At 46.0% G+C, this 24,219-nt stretch overlaps 1 protein-coding gene across 2 annotated transcripts in view; it reads left to right on the top strand.

Moving 5' to 3' along the window:
* Positions 1–24,219, top strand: part of arhgef37 (Rho guanine nucleotide exchange factor (GEF) 37) — a 210,005-nt gene that overhangs the window by 122,195 nt on the left and 63,591 nt on the right. For both annotated transcript variants that reach the window (XM_070878453.1, XM_070878452.1), the window contains exons 5-6: positions 5,214–5,413; positions 15,025–15,155. In XM_070878453.1, coding sequence (XP_070734554.1) covers positions 5,214–5,413; positions 15,025–15,155 — 331 coding nt within the window. The remainder of the gene's footprint in view (positions 1–5,213; positions 5,414–15,024; positions 15,156–24,219) is intronic.

The raw sequence follows: 24,219 nt of genomic DNA, 5'->3' as shown, positions 1-24,219 counted from the left end.
AGTCTGGTACAGTGTCCAGACTCACTCTCCAATTAGGTAGTGGTGGGATGGAAGAGGGTTGAAAGAGGTTTTGTTTTTTCATGTGTCATTGGAATCTGCCAGCCACAATTCCAGTCAATGTCGCTATTTCTATTCCCAAGATGTCACAAAGAGAACATTATAAAAATAGAAAATAATATCTCAAGGATGGAACACAACCTTCAATGACCAAAGTCTCTCAAAATTCAGTCTAAAGTGCCTTCTGGCATGTTGACCAAGGAATGCTCAGAGATGTCAATGCGCAGGCTGTCATGTCCAATATATTATTATTGTTTCTTTAAGAATGTTCAGGGATTATTTTAGTTGCTTTCATAGGTTAATCAATATGCTTTACTTAAATACATAACCAGAACGAACATTTGTACAAGAAATGCAGAAAAGCATGGAGTAAAAGATCCAATCTCCACACTTGCAGCCTTTCTATATTATCTTTCTTAATGTGCTGTATATTATGGTCTGTGCCTGTTTTTGGGCCCAGACTCTGTGCTGCAGAGGCCATGTGCACCTCAACCAAGGAGCCCAAGGATTAGCAGGAATTGGTCCTGAGCCTCATTTATATATTTGTGGTGAACTGCCGGCACCTGTGGTATTGGGGGGAACACTCTTGCGCCTCCTGGCTCCACAACCGTTTTTTTAATTAAAAAAAATTAAGTTAAAAATAAAACTTACCTCTAGTTGACGGTCGCAGGGACCACTGAAAAATCCTGAGTGAGGTAGGCCCAACACCTGCCCTGTGCATCGGTAACTAGTTTTGCATAGAGGTTCTTCAACAGGTGTTAGGCCCCTAATTAACATAGAAACATAGAAACATAGAAAATAGGTGCAGGAGAAGGCCATTCGGCCCTTCTAGCCTGCACCGCCATTCAATGAGTTCATGGCTGAACATGCAACTTCAGTACCCCGTTCCTGCTTTCTCACCATATCCCTTGATCCCCTTAGTAGTAAGGACTACATCTAACTCCTTTTTGAATATATTTAGTGAATTGGCCTCAACAACTTTCTGTGGTGGAGAATTCCACAGGTTCTGACTGCATTTGTCTTTACTAACCTTTTTCTCTTTACATATCTATAGAAACTTTTGCAATCCGTCTTAATGTTCCCTGCAAGCTTCTTCTCGTACTCCATTTTCCCTGCCCTAATCAAACCCTTTGTCCTCCTCTGCTGAGTTCTAAATTTCTCCCAGTCTCCGGGTTCGCTGCTATTTCTGGCCAATTTGTATGCCACTTCCTTGGCTTTAATACTATCCCTGATTTCCCTTGATAACCACGGTTGAGCCACCTTCGCTTTTTTATTTTTGTGCCAGACAGGAATGTACAATTGTTGTAGTTCATCCATGCAGTCTCTAAATGTCTGCCATTGCCCATCCACAGTCAACCCCTCAAGTATCATTTGCCAATCAATCCTAGCCAATTCACGCCTCATACCTTCAAAGTTACCCTTCTTTAAGTTCTGGACCATGGTCTCTGAATTAACTGTTTCATTCTCCATCCTAATGCAGAATTCCACCATATTATGGTCACTCTTCCCCAAGGGGCCTCGCACAACAAGATTGCTAATTAATCCTCTCTCATTACACAACACCCAGTCTAAGATGGCCTCTCCCCTAGTTGGTTCCTCGACATATTGGTCTAGAAAACCATCCCTTATGCACTCCAGGAAATCCTCTTCCACCATATTGCTTCCAGTTTGGTTAGCCCAATCTATGTGCATATTAAAGTCACCCATTATAACTGCTGCACCCTTATTGCATGCACCCATAATTTCCTGTTTGATGCCCTCCCCAACATCACTACTACTGTTTGGAGGTCTGTACACAACTCCCACTAACGTTTTTTGCCCTTTGGTGTTCTGCAGCTCTACCCATATAGATTCCACATCATTCAAGCTAATGTCATTCCTAATTATTGTATTAATCTCCTCCTTAACCAGCAATGCTACCCCACCTCCTTTTCCTTTTATTCTATCCTTCCTGAATGTTGAATACCCCTGGATGTTGAGTTCCCAGCCCTGATCATCCTGGAGCCACGTCTCCGTAATCCCAATCACATCATATTTGTTAACATCTATTTGCACAGTTAATTCATCCACCTTATTATGGATACTTCTTGCATTAAGACACAAAGCCTTCAGGCTTGTTTTTTTAACACCCTTTGTTCTTTTAGAATTTTGTTGTACAGTGGCCCTTTTTGTTCTTTGTCTTGCGTTTCTCTGCCCTCCACTTTTTCTCATCTCCTTTCTGTTTTTTGCTTTTATCTCCTTTCTGTTTCCCTCTGTCTCCCTCCATTGGTTCCCATCCCCCTGCCATATTAGTTTAACTCCTCCCCAACAGCACTAGCAAACAATTCCCCTAGGACATTGGTTCCGGTCCTGCCCAGGTGCAGACCGTCCGATTTGTACTGGTCTCACCTCCCCCAGAATCGGTTCCAATGCCCCAGGAATTTGAATCCCTCCCTGCTGCACCACTGCTCAAGCCACGTATTCATCTGTGCTATCCTGCGATTCCTAATCTGACTAGCACGTGGTACTGGTAGCAATCCCGAGATTACTACTTTTGAGGTCCTACTTTTTAATTTAGCTCCTAGCTCCTTAAATTCGTTTCGTAGTACCTCATCCCTTTTTTTACCTATGTCGTTGGTACCAATGTGCACCACGACAACTGGCTGTTCTCCCTCCCTTTTTAGAATGTCCTGCACCCGCTCCGAGACATCCTTGACCCTTGTACCAGGGAGGCAACATACTATCCTGGAGTCTCGGTTGCGGCCGCAGAAACGCTGATCTATTCCCCTAACAATTGAATCCCCTATCACTATCGCTCTCCCACTCTTTTTCCTCCACTCCTGTGCAACAGAGCCAGCCACGGTGCTATGAACTTGGCTGCTGCTGCCCTCCCCTGATGAGTCATCTCCCTCAACAGTACTCAAAGCAGTGTATCTGTTTTGCAGGGGGATGACCACAGGGAACCCTTGCACTACCTTCTTTGCACTGCTCTTCCTGCTGGTCTTCCATTCCCTATCTGGCTGTGGACCCTTTCCCTGCGGTACGACCAACTCGCTACACATGCTACTCACGTCATTCTCAGCATCGTGGATGCTCCAGAGTGAATCCACCCTCAGCTCCAACTCCACAACGCGGACCGTCAGGAGCTGGAGGTGGATACACTTCCTGCACACGTAGTCGTCAGGGACACAAGAGTCGTTCCTGAGTTCCCACATGGTACAGGAGGAGCATAACACGCGACCAAGCTCTTCTGCCATGACTTAACCTTTAGATAGGCAACAATAATGTTAAAGTTTACTCACTGTTAAAAAGAAGAAAGAAAAACTACTCACCAATCACCAGCCAATCAATTAACCCCTTTGGCTATGACGTCACCTTTCTGTTTCTTTTTATTTCTTTTTTGCCTTCTCCCTGTAGCTGCACAAGCACGTCTTTTATAGGCCTCCGACCCCGGACTCGCGCTGCTCCAACTGCCGCCCCCTCACTCTCCCGCTGGGTCTTTTATAGGCCTCCGACCCCGGACTCGCGCTGCTCCAACTGCCGCCCCCTCACTCTCCCGCTGGGCCTTTTATAGGCCTCCAACCCCGGACTCGCGCTGCTCCAACTGCCGCCCCCTCACTCTCCCGCTGGGCCTTTTATAGGCCTCCAACCCCGGACTCGCGCTGCTCCAACTGCCGCCCCCTCACTCTCCCGCTGGGCCTTTTATAGGCCTCCAACCCCGGACTCGCGCTGCTCCAACTGCCGCCCCCTCACTCTCCCACTGGGCCTTTTATAGGCCTCCAACCCCGGAATCGCGCTGCTCCAACTGCCGCCCCCTCATTCTCCCGCTGGGCCTTTTATAGGCCTCTGACCCCGGACTCGCGCTGTTCCAACTGCCGCCCCCTCACTCTCCCGCTGGGCCTTTTATAGGCCTCCAACCCCGGACTCGTACTGCTCCAACTGCTGCCCCCTCACTCTCCCGCTGGGCCTTTTATAGGCCTCCAACCCCGGACTCGCGCTGCTCCAACTGCCGCCCCCTCACTCTCCCGCTGGGCCTTTTATAGGCCTCCGACCCCGGACTCGCGCTGCTCCAACTGCCGCCCCCTCACTCTCCCTCTGGGCCTTTTATAGGCCTCCGACCCCGGACTCGCGCTGCTCCAACTGCCGCCCCCTCACTCTCCCGCTGGGCCTTTTATAGGCCTCCGACCCCGGACTCGCGCTGCTCCAACTGCCGCCGCCTCATTCTCCCGCTGGGCCTTTTATAGGCCTCCGACCCCGGACACGCGCTGCTCCAACTGCCGAGTTAACATATTCAAAGAGCCTAAAGCCTGTTTAAAGCAGCCATCGGGATTGTACAGATTGGGCGCAGGCTGATCCAATGCTGCATTGGTATGTTTTGCACACAAAAATACCAATTTCTACCCCAATGTTCTTTAAGATATATCATAATACATGTTGCTGCCCCACTATCCCAACAAAAAATAGCAATCACTTCCCCCTGAATAGTTGACCATTATTGTTGATATATTCTATTACAACAGTGACCACACTTCAAAAGCAATCAATTGACTGTAAAGTGCTTTGGGAAGTCCTGAGGTAGTGAATGGCACATTAGAAATCTAAGTCCTTTCCTTTAATTTAATATCTGCCAAGCAAACTGTGAATGCTTCGGTACCATGAGGAAGCACTGTGTGTTAACTCAGCCCATGATAAATTTGATATTTTAAGTACTTACATTTATTTTAAATCTATATATTTATTTGCTCCAGGCCATAATAAGAATACCTGCAGGGATCAAGGAGGCAGAATGTTTGGTAGTGGTGGAGACAAGTTGGTTTCTCTCTCGCCGTAGCCCCATCAGAAGTACAATCCAAAAAAGGCAAAATTATTCAAATATAGGTTTTTGAATTGCTAGCAGTTTGACTCATTGCACTGATTCCTATTGAATGATAACAGCCTAAACTGTTCCAAGTAATTATTATAACTGTGCTTCCTGCTGTGACCATCCTCAAAATATGAAATATGTTTTTCAACACAATCTTACACATATCATCATTTAACAGGTTATTTTTCATAATCTCTTAAAAATGATATCAGAAGGATTATAACAGAGATAGCACTTTATAAATGGATATGTCACAGAAGAATTACTAAAGAGAGACCTGATAGTAAAATGCTTTTCCGACTTTTTCCAACAGATCTCACACTGGTGCCATTACATTGACCTTCTACTTAGTGATGCCAGTCCAGAGGATTGGTAAATATCCACTGCTTTTAAAAACTATACTGGAAAACACACCGCAATCTGATGAAGGGTATACTGCACTAGAGAAAGCTGCCATGGCAATGCAAGAAGTAAATCATAATATCAATGAATACAAGAGACTGAAGGAAGTAGGTAAGAACTATCCTTTGTCTTTCCACCATGTTTATTTCCCCCTAAAAGCTGCCACATCTCCATTTACTCTTATGAGCAGAGATATACACAGATCACCTCATTGCTACTGTTGTCAGTGCTCTTTGTATTCAGTCAATTAGAAATATTGGGCCCAAGTTTCCACATGATTTGCGCCTGATTTTTAGTAGCAACTGGTGGAGAATGGACTATCTTAGAAATCTCAATTATCCACATTTTTTTTTCTGCAGTTCTAGTCAGGTAGAACAGTTCTACTTTGGAACAGAATTTGTTCTTCAAAAGGGGGCGTGTCCGGCCACTGACGCCTGATTTCAAAGTTTCCACAGTGAAAATGTACTCCAAACTAACTTAGAATGGAGCAAGTGAAGATTTTTGTAGAACTGAAAAAACCTGTTCTACACATTAAAAAATCAGGCGCAGGTTTCAAATTAGGCGTCCAGAACGAGGTGGGGGGGAGGGGGGGGGGGGGGAAGGGAAGTCATTAAATTCTACAATAAATCCTTATTTATATTTCTACAAATATTATACAAATAAATCCAACCTGAATAAACATTTATAAGCAAAGAAAAGATTAAATAAACCATCTTCCTACCTGTGTGAAAGTGCTTCAGCCAGCCTCACAAGTTCGTTCGTTCGTTCCCGACGGCAGGAGGGGAGGAGGAAGCCGTTCCCGACGGTGGGCGGGCCCGAACGCAGCGGGGTGGGTGGGAGGAAGCCGTTCCAGACGGCGGGGGGGGAAGGAGACAGTGAGAAGGCTGCAGGAAGCCTCAGGGCTGATGTGCTGATGGCAATGTGCTTTTATTAAAAAATGTTCAAAAATTAAACAGCTACAAAGAACTACAAAAATGGCCGAGTGCCAATGTTTCCTTCACACTGCGCGTGCACGAACGCTCCAACGCGCACGCGCAGCGTTGCCGGCAGGAAAAAAACTAATTTTAATAGTACCCGCCCCCTCCCACTTACAAAATCGGCGCGAGTGTAGGCTCTGCCCCTCTGGGCGCCGCGCCAAACAGACAAGGAGCTGCAGGGCTCTCCAGAATCGCAAGTTTTTTTTCCGGCGCCGTTTTAGGCGCGAAAAACGGACGCCCAGCTCGGAGGGGCACCCGTTTTTTATCGTGTGGAAACTTGGGCCCATTATTTCTTTGCCAATTTTCTTATTTCCACTTCTTTTCCTTAAGATGTTGGGGCCGAAATTCAGAAAGCTGGTGCAGCTATGATTTTTAGAGTGGTACTTACCGCTGGAAGCTACAATGCGGCCGGAAGAGCCATTTAAAGGACTTTTCAAAGTACTACAGAAAATTACTCATAATGGGGGCGGGCCATAGACTTAAAACCAGGCTGACTAGCTGAAAATTGGTCGGACGGGAACTCCGCCGCTGTCAAGAATCAAATACATATAATAGTCTCACCCCAACACAAAAGCTCTTCTTACTGACCTTGGTGGAGTAGTGGTGATGTCACAGTGCATGTGCATCACCACGCTCTCTCCCCTCTGTTAAAGGGAAGAGATTCTGTTATTTTAAATCTTCGGCCACTGGGAGGGTTTTGGCTGGGCCAGCGGCCTAGCACCCAAGAGCGGGTGCCAGGCTGCCCATCTGTGTGGCTCTGCATCTCAGTGGCTAACCTACTGAAGGAGGTCAATAAGAAGAGCTGTTGTGTTGGGGTGAGACTAATGTATGTATTTGATTCATATGCCACTGCCTAACAGTGCAGCACAAATCAAATAGTTAAAGAAAATCAAGCCAAATATCATTGGTAACAGTGGTCGAGTCTCTGAGAGGCCAAATATTATCAATAAAACAAATTGCATCGGCTTTTGCTTTTGTCAGAAGCAGACACTCTTCATTTCACATTGGCGCCCCACATACTGTGCCTATTAATTGACTAACAAAGTTGATCACATATATGTTGCTGGATCTGAATATTAGGTATCCCTGACAATTGAAAATACACCTAATCTATTGTGCTATTAGGCACTGTATTAGACGTACTGACCTGTCAATCCCTAGCATCGAAGCACTGACTATACTCGACCAGCTCCGTTGGGCAGGCCACATTGTCCGCATGCCTGACACAAGACTCCCAAAGCAAGCACTCTACTCGGAACTCCTACACGGCAGGCGATCCCCAGGTAGGCAGAGGAAATGTTTCAAGGGCCTCCTCAAAGCCTCCCTGATAAAGTGCAATATCCCCACCGACACCTGGGAATCCCTGGCCCAAGACCGCCCTAAGTGGAGGAAGAGCATCCGGGAGGGCATTGAACATCTCAAGTCTCGTCGGCGAGAACATGTAGAAAACAAGCGCAGGCAGCGGAAGGAGCTTGCAGCAACCAGGCTCCCCACCCACCCTTTCCTTCAACGACTGTCTGTCCCACCTGTGACAAAGACTGTAATTCCTACATTGGATTGTACAGTCACCTGAGAACTCACTTTTAGAGTAGAAGCAAGTCTTCCCCAATTTCGACGGACTGCCTATGATGATGATGACTTCCTTGTACTAGAAATGTTGGATAATCTTGGAAGGTGGGGGGAGAGGAGGGTTAATGGGCAGTGATGTCAACAATTGAATGTAAAATAGTAACTTTAGCAATAATCTTAGTAGTAGGCTTAATATCTACTATGTGTTAGTCTAATAATTTGACAGATATAGAGGGATATAGTTCATCAGGAGAGAAATGCAAGTAGAACCGTGGCACAGAGCCAAGGGGAGGGATTAAGTGAGGGAGGTGCCTGATTACAAGAAAAGAAATAAAATGGTGAGTCACCCCAGCAACATTCATGCACCTCTTACATAGCCTGCACTACAGGGTTACCCTTCCCATAGCAAAAAAGCCCTATTTAAACATCAGAAGCAGTGAAATCCTTCTGGGACAAGGTTTTTATTTGCTGCTCTCAACTAAAAATTGCTGCTGTCATCGATCATATACAATGAACAGGATGTGAATTTTGTTTGCCACCTTGTGTCTAGGGATAGACACTTTTGCATAATATTTACTTGGATTTACATAGTCCCTTTAACATGGTGAAATATCCCAAAGTGCCTCACAAGGAATGGATTATATACTAAAGAGGAATTGGGAGAAAGATTTGGAGAGGTATCAGAAGGTGTAGACGAAATGGTTATCTTTGAAGATGGGGACAGATGTTGCAAGGCAGAGGGGTTTTGGAAGGGAATTCCAGAATGCAGCACCCATAATGTTTAAAGGCTTTGTCACAGGAACAGAGGGAGGTGGACACACAGCAGTACAGAATCAGAAGATTAGAATTGCCCCTTTGCACAAGACCCGTTATTGCCGGCCGGCACTAATGGTGCGCTGATGGGTTTTCGCCTGGGCACTGCACACAGAGTGCTCCCCGAATTGTCCCGGGAGTCGCTGGGTGAAAAGGAGTTTGCGCTGCACCCCGGTGATGACATCATCGCTGTGCGCGCCGACCCCTTAATGACCCGCGCTGGCCCCATTGCGCCCGCGGGGGAAATTGCCTCACAGGAGCGAGGTCTTCATGGGGCGGTGTGTTAGTCTAATAATTTGACAGATATAGAGGGATATAGTTCATCAGGAGAGTATAATGAAGTATAATGTGGATAAATGTGAGGTTATCCACTTTGGTGGTAAAAACAGAGAGACAGACTATTATCTGAATGGTGACAGATTAGGAAAAGGGCAGGTGCAAAGAGACCTGGGTGTCATGGTACATCAGTCATTGAAGGTTGGCATGCAGGTACAGCAGGCGGTTAAGAAAGCAAATGGCATGTTGGCCTTAATAGCGAGGGGATTTGAGTACAAGGGCAGGGAGGTGTTGCTACAATTGTACTGGGCCTTGGTGAGGCCACACCTGGAGTATTGTGTACAGTTTTGGTCTCCTAACCTGAGGAAGGACATTCTTGCTATTGAGGGAGTGCAGCGAAGGTTCACCAGACTGATTCCCGGGATGGTGGGACTGACTTATCAAGAAAGACTGGATCAACTGGGCTTGTATTCACTGGAGTTCAGAAGAATGAGAGGGGACCTCATAGAAACGTTTAAAATTCTGACGGGGTTAGACAGGTTAGATGCAGGAAGAATGTTCCCAATGTTGGGGAAGTCCAGAACCAGGGGACACAGTCTAAGGATAAGGGGGAAGCCATTTAGGACCGAGATGAGGAGGAATTTCTTCACCCAGAGAGTGGTGAACCTGTGGAATTCTCTACCACAGAAAATTGTTGAGGCCAATTCACTAAATATATTCAAAAAGGAGTTAGATGAAGTCCTTACTACTAAGGGGATCAAGGGGTATGGTGAGAAAGCAGGAATGGGGTACTGAAGTTGCATGTTCAGCCATGAACTCATTGAATGGCGGTGCAGGCTAGAAGGGCCGAATGGCCTACTCCTGCACCTATTTTCTATGTTTCTATGTTTCTATGTAATTACATGTAGCAGCCAACAGATGGGGAAAGCCCAGGAGGTACACATTACTGCAACTCGTGTTACCTCCCTATATAAAGCAGGCTCCCCCTACAGGTTTCACTTTTGGAGTTTACATTAAACCTAAAGGTCACAAAGTGATCAGCTCCAGCAAATGGCCACGTGTGATCATTACAGTGATAAGCATACGTATCAACTGGCGATGAGAGTGGGATACTAGCACGCAGCTATGGCCATTGTTGACTACATCGAGCGATATTGCGTCAGGGAAGATTGGGATGATTTCATTGACCGGCTGGATCAATGCTTTGTCGCGAAAGACTTAGAGGGAGCCGCGAATGCCAACAAACGCAGGGCCGTCCTCCTCACGGTCTGCGGATCACGGACATACGCATTGATCAAGGACCTATTGGCCCTGACGAAACCCGCTGAGAAAAGTTACGTGGAACTGTGCGAGCTAGTTCGAAATCACCTAAAGCCAAAACGCAGTGCGCTCATGGCGAGGTACCGTTTCTACACCCACCGGCACAGGGTAGGCCAAGACATGGCAGCATTCATCGCTGAGCTAAGGCGTCTTTCTGGGTCATGCAAATTCGGGACAGTTCTTGAAGAATGTTAAGAGACTTCATTGTTTTAGGAATTGGGCATGAAGGGATTTTCCGCAAATTGCCAGCGGAGGAAGACTTGGACTTAGCCAAAGCCACCCTGATTGTTCAGGCATACATGGCCAGAAAGGAAGAAACAAAGCTATTCTACTCACAACTTCGGAATCACCCGGGGCCAAACACCGTGAATAAACTAAATTCGTCGGCAGACAGGAGAAGTGACCCCAGCTGGGCTAATGCGACCTCTACTTAACCTGAGATGACTCACTCACCACAACATGGACAAATGCGAAGAGATCAGTAACTGTGAATGCAAGTCCATCAGCAGCTGTTGGCGCTGTGGAGGAGCTCATCGCGCAAACCAGTGCAGGTTCAAACAATATGTCTACAAGAGTTGCTCAATGATGGGGCACCTCCAACGAATCTGTAAACGTGCTACAACTCGATACATAGCAGAGGATGGGAGGTCAAGCGTAAATCCTGAGGATCGCGCAGAGATGACCGAGGAGGAAGAGGTACATGGGTTGCACGTGCATGAAGTGCACACCTTTACCAACAAGAGTCCCCCGATTATGATGAACGTTAAACTGAACGGCATATTGGTACCGATAGAAATGGACACGGGTGCCAGCCAATCGATCATGAGCCAGAAGGCCTTCGAGAAGTTATGGGCAAACAAGGCACACAGCCGAAGCTGAGCCTGATTGATGTGCACCTACACCAGAGAGATTCTCCCGGTTCTCGGAAGTGCAATGGTTCAGATGCTGTATGATGGTTCTGTGCATAAATTGCCACTATAGATTGTTCCTGGTAATGGGTCCACGCTGCTTAGCAGAAGCTGGCTACGGAATTTTAACTGGAAATGGGGCGATGTAAAAGAATTATCGTTGGTGGAGAAAGCTACGTGTGCGCAGGTCTTAGACAAGTTTCCGTCACTGTTGCAGCTTGGCATTGGCAGCTTCATAGGGGCCAAGGTGACAATTCACCTCAGCCCAGACGCGAGATCCGTTCACCAAAAGGCAACAGCGGTCCCTTACATGTGCAGGAGAAAGTAGAAATCGAGCTAGATCGGCTTCAGCGCGAAGGCATTATATCACCAGTGGAATTTAATGACTGGGCCAGTCCCATTGTCCCCATTCTTAAAAGTGATGGGACAATTAGAATCTGTGGGGATTATAAAGTAACCATAAACCGAGTATTGTTACATGACTAGTATCCACTACCCAAGGTGGAGGATTTGTTCGCGACCCTGTCGGGCAGAAAGCTGTTTTCAAAATTTGACCTCACTTCAACGTACATGACGCAGGTGCTAGTGGAATCATCCAAGAAGCTGACGTGCATTAACACACACAAGGGGATGTTCATATACAACCGGTGTCCCTTCGGGATCCATTCAGCGGCTGCGATCTTTCAACGAAACATGGAGAGCCTGCTGAAATCTGTCCTGGGAACGGTCGTCTTCCAAGACGACATCTTGATCACCGGACATGACACCGATGAACACCTCCATAACCTGGAAGAGGTGCTACGCCAACTAAATCGAGTAGGTCTAAGATTGAAACAAACCAAATGCGTCTTCTTGGCACCAGAGGTGGAATTCCTGGGAAGGAGAATCGCAGCAGATGGCATCAGACCCTCAGACTCCAAGACAGAGGTGATCCAGAAGGCCCCGAGACCACACAACACGACGGAGCTGCGCTCGTTCCTAAGACTACTGAACTAATTTGGTAACTTTCTGCCTGAGCTGAGCACTTTGCTTGAACCATTACATGTACTGCTGCGTAAGGGTGATGGCTGGGTCTGGGATAAAGACCAGGAAACTGCCTTCGAGGCCAGAAACTTATTGTGCTCAAACAAACTACTGGCACTGTATGATCCCTGTAGGCATCTTGTTTTAGTGTGCGATGCGTAATCCTACGGGATCGGGTGCGTGCTTCAGCAAGCAAACGTGTCGGGTAAGCTCCAACCTGTAGCGTATGCGTCCTGTAGCCTTTCCAAGGCTGAAAGGGGGTGCAACATGGTAGAAAAGGAGGCCCTAGCTTGTGTGTACGTGGTAAAAAAGATGCACCAGTATCTATTTGGCCGGCGGTTCGAACTAGAAACCGAACATAAGCCGCACACGTCGTTATTCTCTGAGAGCAAAGGAATTAATACCAATGCTCAGCTCGCATTCAGAGGTGGGCGTTAACGCTGTCCGCTTACGACTACACGATCCGCCACAGACCAGGCACCGATAACTGCGCAGATGCGCTCAGCCGGCTCCCACTCGCCACCACCAAGGATGAAGCGGAGCAGCCCGCAGAACTGGTCATGGCCATGGAAGCCTTTGAGGGCGAAGGGTCACCCGTCACGGCACGCAAGATAAGAATCTGGACCAGCCAAGACCCACTGCTGTCCCAGGTGAAACACTGTATATTAAGTGGAAACTGGGCAACCATGTATGGAGAGATACATGGTGATTTTAAGCCGTTTCACCGGCGCAAGGATGAGTTATCAATCCAGGCCGACTGCATTTTGTGGGGAAATCGTGTAGTCCTGCCCAAGAAGGGCAGAGATTTATTTGTCAAGGATCTCCATAGCACACATCCCGGCATCGTAATGACGAAAGCCATTGCGAGATCGCACGTGTGGTGGCCCGACATCGACGCAGACTTAGAGTCGTGCGTACGCTGGTGCAACACGTGCGCGCAACTCAGCAACGCACCCAGGGAAGTCCCCCTGAGCCTGTGCCCTCCAAACCCTGGTCCCGCATCCACGTAGACTATGCGGGTCCCTTTCTAGGAAAAATGTTTCTGGTTGCAATTGATGCTTATTCCAAGTAGATCAAATGTGTTATAATGTCGTACAGCACATCCACCGCCACAATAGAGAGCCTTCGGACAATGATCGCCACCCATGGCCTGCCCGACGTCCTTGTTAGTGACAATGGACCATGCATCATGAGTTCCAAATTTCGCGAATTTATGTGCTGTGAGGGCATAAAGCATGTCATTCAAACCAGCCTCCAATGGCCAAGCTGAACAGGCAGTACAGATCATAAAGCAGGGCATGCAGCGAGTGACGGAAGGCCCCTTGCAGACCCATCTGTCTCACGTGCTACTTGCATATCGGACGAGGGTCCACTCACTCACAGGGGTTCTGCCCGCCGAACTCCTCATGAAGAGGACCCTCAAAACAAGGTTGTCCCTCGTGCACCCGGTTTTAAGTGAGATTGTTGAAAATCGGCTTCTTAAGCAATGTACATATCATGACCGCAACTCTGTAACGCGTTGTATCAACGTCGATGACCCTGTTTTCGTGCTTAACTTTGGTACGAGCCCCAAGTGGCTCGCAGGCACTGTCATAGCTAAAGAGGGGAGTAGGGTATTTGTGGTAGGACTCACTAATGGCCAAACCTGCAAGAAGCACATCGATCAAATCAAATTGAGGTTCACCAATGATCCAGAACCGCTGGATGACTACAGCGACATCAACTTCCAACCACAAGCAACAGAACCGGCGGTTCACCAAGAGACAGAACCCGTCGCACCGGACAGTCCGACCAGAGCCGCAGCACCGCAAGGCAGCGACACTCCGGTCAGGCCGCCCACACCCAGCGTCCAACTCAGACACTCAACCAGAGAGCGCAGACCCCCGGTCAGGCTCGACCTGTAAATCGCATCTAAGACTTGGGGGGAAGTGTTGTGATGTATTTGTAGCCATGCTCTGAACCATGCATTGTACCATGTAATTACATGTAGCAGCCAACAGATGGGGAAAGCCCGGGAGGCACACATTACTGCACCTCGTGTTGCCTCCCTATATAAAGCAGGCTCCCCCTGCAGGTTTCACTTTTGGAGTTTACATTAAACCTAAAGGTCACAAAGTGATTAGCTCCAGCAAATGGCGATGTGTGATCATTACAGTGATAAGCATACGTATCAGACTGGATGCCATGGGTGGCATGGAGTCAGATTGAAGGAATTTGACCAGGGAATGGTGGCGAGGTGGACAAAGAAATGTGCAGTGATAATGCATTCAAGGACCTTAAAGAGGCAGGGAAGGTTAGAAATGGAACCGATTCTAGAGAGGAGAGAAGTGAAGTGACAAAGATGGGCTCTTTAAGGTCAGAGTAATGAAAGCAGTTTTGTAGGTGGAGGGGGAGCCAAAGGTTGAGGAAAGTGAGCAGTTAATTATGTTTGTACACACAGGATTGAGGAGAAATGATTAGATGGTCACGTTTGGAATTGGGAGGGCATTGAGGGAACAAGTTGGGAAGAAGCTGCAGAAGACACTAACTGCACAAGAATTTTGCAATGAATAGGAAAGTCACATTTGTAACTTTGAAAAATCTGGCACATGGGCAGTTCCCCGTTGCTATCAAATCCACCTGCTGTACAAGTGAGGTAGATTTTGCGCAATAGAAACTGGCACAGAGGGTAATAGAATGACATTGGCAAAGGCCAGACTGATGATTTCCCACAATACACTGACAGCAGATGTTGTATTGGCAAACAGGAGTCATCTACCAGGTATTAGACCAGTCAGAGGTAAATACCGCTCATTGCTTTGTTGCTAATGATTTATATTTCTTCCAATTCCAACAGCAATGAAATATAGCAGAGCAGAAAATCTTTCAATAAAGGATACAATATACAGAATAAACAAGCATTCCATTGCAAAGAAGGCATCGAGACTTAGCCAAGTTATTAAACATGAAACTGGAATCCTTCCAAAAGTAAGTTGTTTTGCCAGAAGTTTATTGCCTACATAAAAACATTAGCATGTTTACATTGCATCCTACAAGTAAAAACATGGTGCAGTCCATCAGCAATATTGCAATGTACTGTGAATAAGCAGCAAATCCAAAGAGTCAATCTGAACCGATATGAATTGGATTAATTCAGATGATTCATAATAACATGAATCTGACCCAGTTTGCTATCTATGGATTTCAGATTTCATGGTCCTTCTAAAACAACAGAGACAAATGTGCAGTGGGATGAATATCAGCCCAGCAGCTGTGTAATACGATTAAATCACTCCAAACATGATGAGTGCTGTATGACTCGGTGTGACTATAAAAGGAACAAAGTTTTCTTCAAGCTTTTTTTCCCAGTATTGGTTTAGTGGTATGCCTCCTTTTTCTAGCTGATCCAGTAATAGTGGTGAGGTTGGGGATACATGCCTGATCCTTTACTGTCTATGTGTATGAAAATATGTATGATTATAAGTATCAGTCTGATAATTTAGCGGGGGCTCATTCCAGTTTAGCAACAAAATATATAAAATTCTATCCCCTTGACGCTGAAGCCTGAATACGCATTGCTACTATCCACCATTTTAAATTGACTGTTAGAATGAGAACAAGAACACACAGCATTCCCAACTAAATTCTCAGCAGAACGATACAGTGGATAATGCCTTAATCCGAAGAGCAAAAATGGTGGCTTTGAAAGCAAAAGTGCTGATAACACACAAATACACAGTCACTGGCATTCTCCATGATTGATTATCTCAAACCCTCTGCTATCAACTTGCCATTAAGATTTGAAACCACCTTTTGATTGTACAAGAATCATAATTTTCACATGTACAACATACCTAAATGTGTTTTAAAATATTTTGTTGGCGTCATACAAATACATTATGATGATAGACATGAATAGAATGACATTTGATTCCTAGCAGCAGGTTGCTCAGTCAAGTGAACCCCGCTACCTGTGGTGCTTAATTCATATTAAATATATTTTAGTTATGGTCATGAAATGGTTAAGTAGCAAATATAAAACTTCATCATCATGGATCTTGAAAGCATTCGTTTATCCAGCTGAATGTGGACTGACTTTGTTCTGCATTACATCACGTTCCTTTGAGGTGAAAAGGGAACAATGAAATGCACAAGTCAACGTCTTTGACTGAAGGAGGAAGGTCACTTTCAAGATCATTATGATAAAGTTGTCATGCTTACCGCTCAGTGCTAACCTGGACCAATTTCAATAAAGTTGGCATCATATTTCCTGTCCTGTGAATCTCAGCAGCATTTAATGTCCAGATGCTCTCAGGGACAGCAGCTTGGTCTGTTCTAAGCTCTTACCATACTTGCACAGATTTCCCCTTGTGCTGACAATACTGTAACTTTTACAGTTCTGATGCTAAAGTGTTGGGACCAGAGCACCGAGCTCAATGTTCGCTGGTTCTTCATTTGGCCAATCTCCTTAGGTTTTTCTGCGTTGCCCAATTTCATTATGAATGTGAGCTACTGGCTCATGGATTGCCTGGCTCTAGAAGTTGGCTGGGGTGATGGGGGTGTGGAAATTGCACATCAAAAGCCCTTAAAGGGCTGTAGCTAAAATTTAAAAGAATGAGGGACAGAGAATTACATAGAATTTACAGCGTAGAAACAGGCCATTCGGCTCAACTGATCCATGCAGGTGTTTATTCTCCACACGAGCCTCCATCCACCACTAACCCTATCAGCATAACCTTCTATTCCTTTCTCCTTTATGTGTTTATCTAACTTTCCCTTAAATGCATCAATGCTATTCGCCTCAACTACTCCTTGTGGTACTGAATTCTACATTCTAATCACCTCTGGTTAAAGAAGTTCCTTATAAATTTCTATTCGGATTCTGTAAGTGGTTTTGCCCTTGGTGGTTTCGAATCACCCCTCTTACAACAGTTCTTGACACCGGAATTATAGTCGTGAACAGTAATACACAGTTAAAACCAGATCTTTCGGTCTCAATCGTCACAATGCTTTTATTCAAGTTAAAACACACATCTGCACCCAGTAAAACACACCCTGATAGTGTAAAACAAACAAACACAGTACAACACACAACCCTGGCCTAACCTGAAGTACCCATGTCTAAAACACCCCTGCTCGGATCTGCACCACCGAATCTGTCCAACAGAATATGCGTACGCCTATGATCCTTGCAGAAAACCTCCCCACTAAAACCCCTAAGGCTTTGCTGGGACACACAACACCCTTTCACACTATGCGGTGGTCTTAAAGATGTGTGGGCTGAGATAAATGCTCACCAATTACCCCTCTGGCTTACTCGCTGTTTCTCCCGATGAGGCGTATATTCTGGTTCTGTACCAATCTGTGGTATTTAAGTCCAGTCTCAAGGTCAGCTTCCCAGTCGAACTAGCGAGGCTCTCTTTGCTCGTGGATTGTGTTTCTTCTCTCCGTCCGAGACGGAGTGCTCAGACCTTATGCGTTGAATGAAGCAAGCAGGCATAGAAGAGGGGAAAGAGAGAGAGAGATGGCTGCAAACTGCCGTCTCTTATACCTGTAAAAAGCTTCTTCTCGCCCAAAACTTCAACTGTTCTTCCCCTGAGGCTGTGCAACTGAAGGAGCAAAATCATGTCTTTGGCCTGTTCCTTTGTCAACTGGGCTGTACCTCGATGTGTGGCTCCGACGAGTCTGTGGTTGAATAGCTTTCCTTTGTATCCTGAGCACCGACCAATCTTGCTTGATCTCTCACTGATGGGTTCCCATTCTATGACAAAAGGCGCCCATCAACCATGATGTTCCTGCTTTCAGCTTTTGATTCATTCCCGCCCAGCTGATGTGTATTCAAGTTAAACATGCTTGAGCCTGCTCCAGCCATGCTGTCAGCTCTTCTGCACTAACAGAAAATATGTCCATGCAATGTTCAAAAAGTCCAATCATGTGTTTTCACCAAATTCTTACAATTTATTGATGACTGTCTTATATTTATGGCCCCTAGTTTTGGGCTCCCCACAAACAGAAAATGTTCTCTACATGTAACCTATCAAACCGTTTCATAATCTTAAAGACCTCTATGGCTGCAGCTAAGCATAACTTTGTCCTCATCTGATGTTAATACAAGTTCACTTACCTAACACGGGATAGGAGTGGGAAATCTGCCTGAAATTTCCCTTCATTGTCCAAGGTTGGTATGGCAATTGTAGCAACCCTGTTACTGTTCCACCCGAGATCTGCCAGATCAGTGGGTCAGGCAGCATCTGTGGAGAGGAAGCAGAGTTAACATTTCGGGTCTGTGACCCTTTGTCATTGGCCCGAAATGTTAAGTCTGCTTTCTCTCCACAGATGCTACCTGACCTGCTGAGAATTTTCTGTTTTTATTCCAGATTCCAGCATCCGCAGTATTTTGTGTCAACCAGATCAGTACAGGCTGGAAACAAAATCTGAGACCTTCCAGCTTTAAATTGCTCATACTGTTTCACCCCATGCATTACGCAGCAAGTTCTTATGATCTACGAATATATTAACAACGATGGACAGTAGAAGACCCTTTGGTACATTCAGCCTGTCCCACCCAATAATGATATCATGTGTATCACAATACATACACTCTCCAATCCACCCAAAAACCATGTCATCTCCTGGGAGAAGTAAAAAAACAGGTAAAATCCCTGATATAAAAGCAAAATACTGCAGATGCTGGAATCTGAAATAAAAACAGAAAATGCTGGGAACCTCAGCAGGTCAGGAGGCATCTGTGGAGAGAAACAGAGTTAACATTTCAGGTCTGTAGCTCTTTGTCAGAACTGGAAAAGTTTGAGGTGTAACAGATTCTTAAAGAAGTGCAGGGGGAGGGAGGGGGGAAGAATAAAAGGGAAGGTCTTGATCGGGTGGAAGGCAGGAGAGATTTAAGAGACAAAAGGGATGATGGGCAAAAATGAGATGATAATGGCACAAGTTAGGAAACAAAAGATAAGTCTATATAGGATATTAATTGCAGAATCATCACCAGCTGCCAAGGGAAAGAGAGAAAAATAAATAAATAACAAGGGATGGGGGTTTATAAATAAAAAGGAGGAAAGGGAAAAAAATATGGGCAGAGGTTATGGTCTGAAATTGTTGAACTCGATGTTTAGTCCAGAAGGCTGTAAAGTGCCTAAACGAAAGATGAGATGCTGTTCCTCGAGCTTGCGTTGAGCTTCATTGGAACAGTGTAGGAGGCCGAGGATGGAGAGATCAGAGTGGGAGTGAAGCAGAGAATTAAAGCGACAGCCGACCAGAAGCTCGGGGTCACGCTTACGGACTGAATGGAGGTGTTACGCAAAGTGGTCACCCAAACTGCATTTGGTCTCCCCAATGTAGAGGAGACCACATCCTGAGCAGCGAATAGAGTATACTAACTTGAAAGACGTACAAGTAAATCGCTGTTTCACCTGGAGGAAGTGTTTGGGGCCCTGGACAGTGGGAAGGGAGGAGATAAAAGGGCAGGTGTTGCATCTCCTACGCTTGCAAGGGAAGGTGCTGTGGGAAGGGGTGAGGGTGCTGGGGGTGACTGCGGAGTGGACCAGGGTGTAGCGGAGGGAGCGGTCCCTTTGGAATGCTGAGAGGAGAGGGGAGGGGAAGATGTGATTGGTGGTAGGTGGCAGAAATGGCAGAGAATCCGTTGAAAATGGAGGCTGGTGGGGTGAAAGGTGAGGACAAGGGGAACCCTGTCGTGGTTCTGAGAAGGAGGGGAAGGGGTGAGAGCAAAAGTGCGGGAAATAGAACAGACACAGTCGAGGGCCATGTTAACCACAGTGGAGGAGAATCCTTGGTTGAGGAAAAAGGAAGACATATCAGAGGCACTAGTATGGAAGGTGGCGTCATCAGCACAGATGTGATGGAGAAACTGGGAGAATGGAATGGAGTCCTTATTGTAGGATTTGGTCGGTGTCAACATCAGTGTGTATATGGGTCGGAAGGATTTTTGGACTTTTAAAATGGATCTGTACCCTTTTAAAATGGAGATGCACATGGGCTGCATTTCAAAATGGATTTGGACTTTAAAAGGACTGATTTTTGGTTTCAGTGAAGTACAGCAGGAGCTGTCTGTCTTTTGGGTTGCCATGGGACCAGTCTCAATGCTGACGTCATGAAAGGCAGAGGCCTTTTCACTTTGAACTTTGTGAGATTTGTGGAAAAACACCTTTTGTCCAGGCCGGTATGTCTGGATAGATAATGAGGGTTGCAGGCCAAATATAACACCTCTAGACTCTTTCAATGAAGGAGCAGTCAAGAACTCAACAAACAGTTAGCACTTCGAGAACTGCTCATCTACAGAAATGGCCTACCATTGTTTTCATCAAGATGACCAATCCAGGACAGAGACATCACCAGGAAGACCAATTAGCATCTCTGCGACCATGGTAACCAGGAATCGCCCAGCCAGTTGTGTGTGTTATACGGGGTATAAATATGCTGAACTTTGGGGGATTCAGTGCTTACTTTTCTCTACCATCAGAAATGATGTTCCTTGCGTGGCTACGCATCCGTCAACTCTCCAGGAACGCCCGAAGTGAGTGCCTCGCCATACCGCCTGAACATAACTCTCTAGGCCTCATCGCATGCCTCTGTTAGGCATGGTTTTGTCTTTAGAGTTGAACGGACCCAGGATCACGTGAATCATGACAAGGGCTGGTAATTATATCCAGCATACACCTCTGGAAATCCCCAAGACCGCCAGCGTGTTTGGCTGCTGAGAAACTGCAAGTGTCCAAGAGGCAGGCCAATAAGTGTGTGTGTGAGGAGGCTTCCAAGTGTGGGTTCTGACCAAACCGGGAGAGGGGTTTAGTTAGAAGGGTTTCCATTATCTAGGCTTAAGCTCTGTTTCTCTCCATAAAGATGCTGTCTGACCTGCTCAGATTTCCAGCATTTTCTGTTTTAATATTAGGTAAAAACCCTGGCCAATTTAGGAAACAAAATTCTGGGAAATTGTTCACCGACCCCCTAGGTGATCAAAACTGGACCAGGGCCTGATAATGCTATGCATTACCATCTTTTGTAATAGGCGATCTCCGCCCCAACCAGAAACAGTTCGGAATCAGGCACGAGATGGCAGCCTATTCTAGAGGTCCTCCTGACATCTAACCTAGATCTGGCCTTATGCAACTTAAAATTGTGACCTCCTGGTCCTCCCTAACCTACTTAATTGGAACAAAGTGTCAACTCTAATACAATGTATTCCCTTCATCATCTTATAATCCTCGACCAGATAGAAACATAGAAACATAGAAAATAGGTGCAGGAGTAGGCCATTCGGCCCTTCTAGCCTGCACCGTCATTCAATGAGTTCATGGCTGAACATTCAACTTCAGTACCCCATTCCTGCTTTCTCGCCATACCCCTTGATCCCCCTAGTAGTAAGGACCTCATCTAACTCCTTTTTGAATATATTTAGTGAATTGGCCTCAACAACTTTCTGTGGTAGAGAATTCCACAGGTTCACCACTCTCTGGGTGAAGAAGTTCCTCCGCATCTCGGTCCTAAATGGCTTACCCCTTATCCTTAGACTGTGACCTCTGGTTCTGGACTTCCCCAACATTGGGAACATTCTTCCTGCATCTAACCTGTCTAACCCCGTCAGAATTTTAAATGTTTCTATGAGGTCCCCTCTCATTCTTCTGAACTCCAGTGAATACAAGCCCAGTTGATCCAGTCTTTCTTGATAGGTCAGTCCCGCCATCCCGGAAATCAGTCTGGTGAACCTTCGCTGCACTCCCTCAATAGCAAGAATGTCCTTCCTCAGGTTAGGAGACCAAAACTGTACACAATACTCCAGGTGTGGCCTCACCAATGCCCTGTACAACTGTAGCAACACCTCCCTGCCCCTGTACTCAAATCCCCTTGCTATGAAGGCCAACTCTCTGTTTTTACCACCAAAGTGGATAACCTCACATTTATCCACATTATACTTCATCTGCCATGCATTTGCCCACTCACCTAACCTATCCAAGTCGCTCTGCAGCCTCACAGCATCCTCCTCGCAGCTCACACTGCCACCCAACTTAGTGTCATCCGCAAATTTGGAGATACTACATTTAATCCCCTCATCTAAATCATTAATGTACAGTGTAAACAGCTGGGGCTCCAGCACAGAACCTTGCGGTACCCCACTAGTCACTGCCTGCCATTCTGAAAAGTACCCATTTACTCCTACTCTTTGCTTCCTGTCTGACAACCAGTTCTCAATCCATGTCAGTACACTACCCCCAATCCCATGTGCTCGAACTTTGCACATCAATCTCTTGTGTGGGACCTTGTCGAACGCCTTCTGAAAGTCCAAATATACCACATCAACTGGTTCTCCCTTATCCACTCTACTGGAAACATCCTCAAAAAATTCCAGAAGATTTGTCAAGCATGATTTCCCTTTCACAAATCCATGCTGACTTGGACCTATCATGTCACCTCTTTCCAAATGCACTGCTATGACATCCTTAATAATTGATTCCATCATTTGACCCACTACCGATGTCAGGCTGACCGGTCTATAATTCCCTGTTTTCTCTCTCCCTCCTTTTTTAAAAAGTGGGGTTACATTGGCTACCCTCCACTCCATAGGAACTGATCCAGAGTCAATGGAATGTTGGAAAATGACTGTCAACGCATCACTATTTCCAAGGCCACCTCCTTAAGTACTCTGGGATGCAGTCCATCAGGCCCTGGGGATTTATCGGCCTTCAATCCCATCAATTTCCCCAACACAATTTCCCGGCTAATAAGGATTTCCCTCAGTTCCTCCTCCTTACTAGACCCCCCGACCCCTTTTATAACCAGAAGGTTGTTCGTGTCCTCCTTCGTGAATACCGAACCAAAGTACTTGTTCAATTGGTCCGCCATTTCTTTGTTCTCCGTTATGACATCCCCTGATTCTGACTGCAGGGGACCTACGTTTGTCTTTACTAACCTTTTTCTCTTTACATATCTATAGAAACTTTTGCAATCCGTCTTAATGTTCCCTGCAAGCTTCTTCTCATACTCCATTTTCCCTGCCCTAATCAAATCCTTTGTCCTCCTCTGCTGAGTTCTAAATTTCTCCCAGTCCCCAGGTTCGCTGCTATTTCTGGCCAATTTGTATGCCACTTCCTTGGCTTTAATACTATCCCTGATTTCCCTTGATAGCCACGGTTGAGCCACCTTCCCTTTTTTATTTTTATGCCAGACAGGAATGTACAATTGTTGTAGTTCATCCATGCGGTCTCTAAATGTCTGCCATTGCCCATCCACAGTCAACCCCTTAAGTATCATTCGCCAATCCATCCCAGCCAATTCACGCCTCATACCTTCAAAGTTAGCCTTCTTTAAGTTCTGGACCATGGTCTCTGAATTAACTGTTTCATTCTCCATCCCAATGCAGAATTCCACCATATTATGGTCACTCTTCCCCAAGGGGCCTCGCACAACGAGATTGCTAATTAATCCTCTCTCATTACATAACACCCAGTCTAAGATGGCCTCCCCCCCTAGTTGGTTCCTCGACATATTGGTCTAAAAAACCATCCCTTATGCACTCCAGGAAATCCTCCTCCACCGTATTGCTTCCAGTTTGGTTAGCCCAATCTATGTGCATATTAAAGTCACCCATTATAACTGCTGCACCTTTATTGCACGCACCCCTAATTTCCTGTTTGATGCCGTCCCCAACATCACTACTACTGTTTGGAGGTCTGTACACAACTCCCACTAACGTTTTTTGCCCTTTGGTGTTCTGCAGCTCTACCCATATAGATTCCACATCATCCAAGCTAATGTCCTTCCTAACTATTGCCTTAATCTCCTCCTTAACCAGCAATGCTACCCCACCTCCTTTTCCTTTTATTCTATCCTTCCTGAATGTTGAATACCCCTGGATGTTGAGTTCCCAGCCCTGATCATCCTGGAGCCACGTCTCCGTAATCCCAATCACATCATATTTGTTAACATCTATTTGTACAGTTAATTCATCCACCTTATTGCGGATACTCCTTGCATTAAGACACAAAGCCTTTAGGTTTTTTTTTTTAACACCCTCTGTCCTTTTAGA

This window comes from Pristiophorus japonicus, chromosome 4, assembly GCF_044704955.1.
Source record: "Pristiophorus japonicus isolate sPriJap1 chromosome 4, sPriJap1.hap1, whole genome shotgun sequence".
NCBI classification, from domain to species: domain Eukaryota; kingdom Metazoa; phylum Chordata; class Chondrichthyes; family Pristiophoridae; genus Pristiophorus; species Pristiophorus japonicus.
Note: the sequence above shows the minus strand (reverse complement) of the source record. Positions and strands in the feature narration are given on the sequence as shown.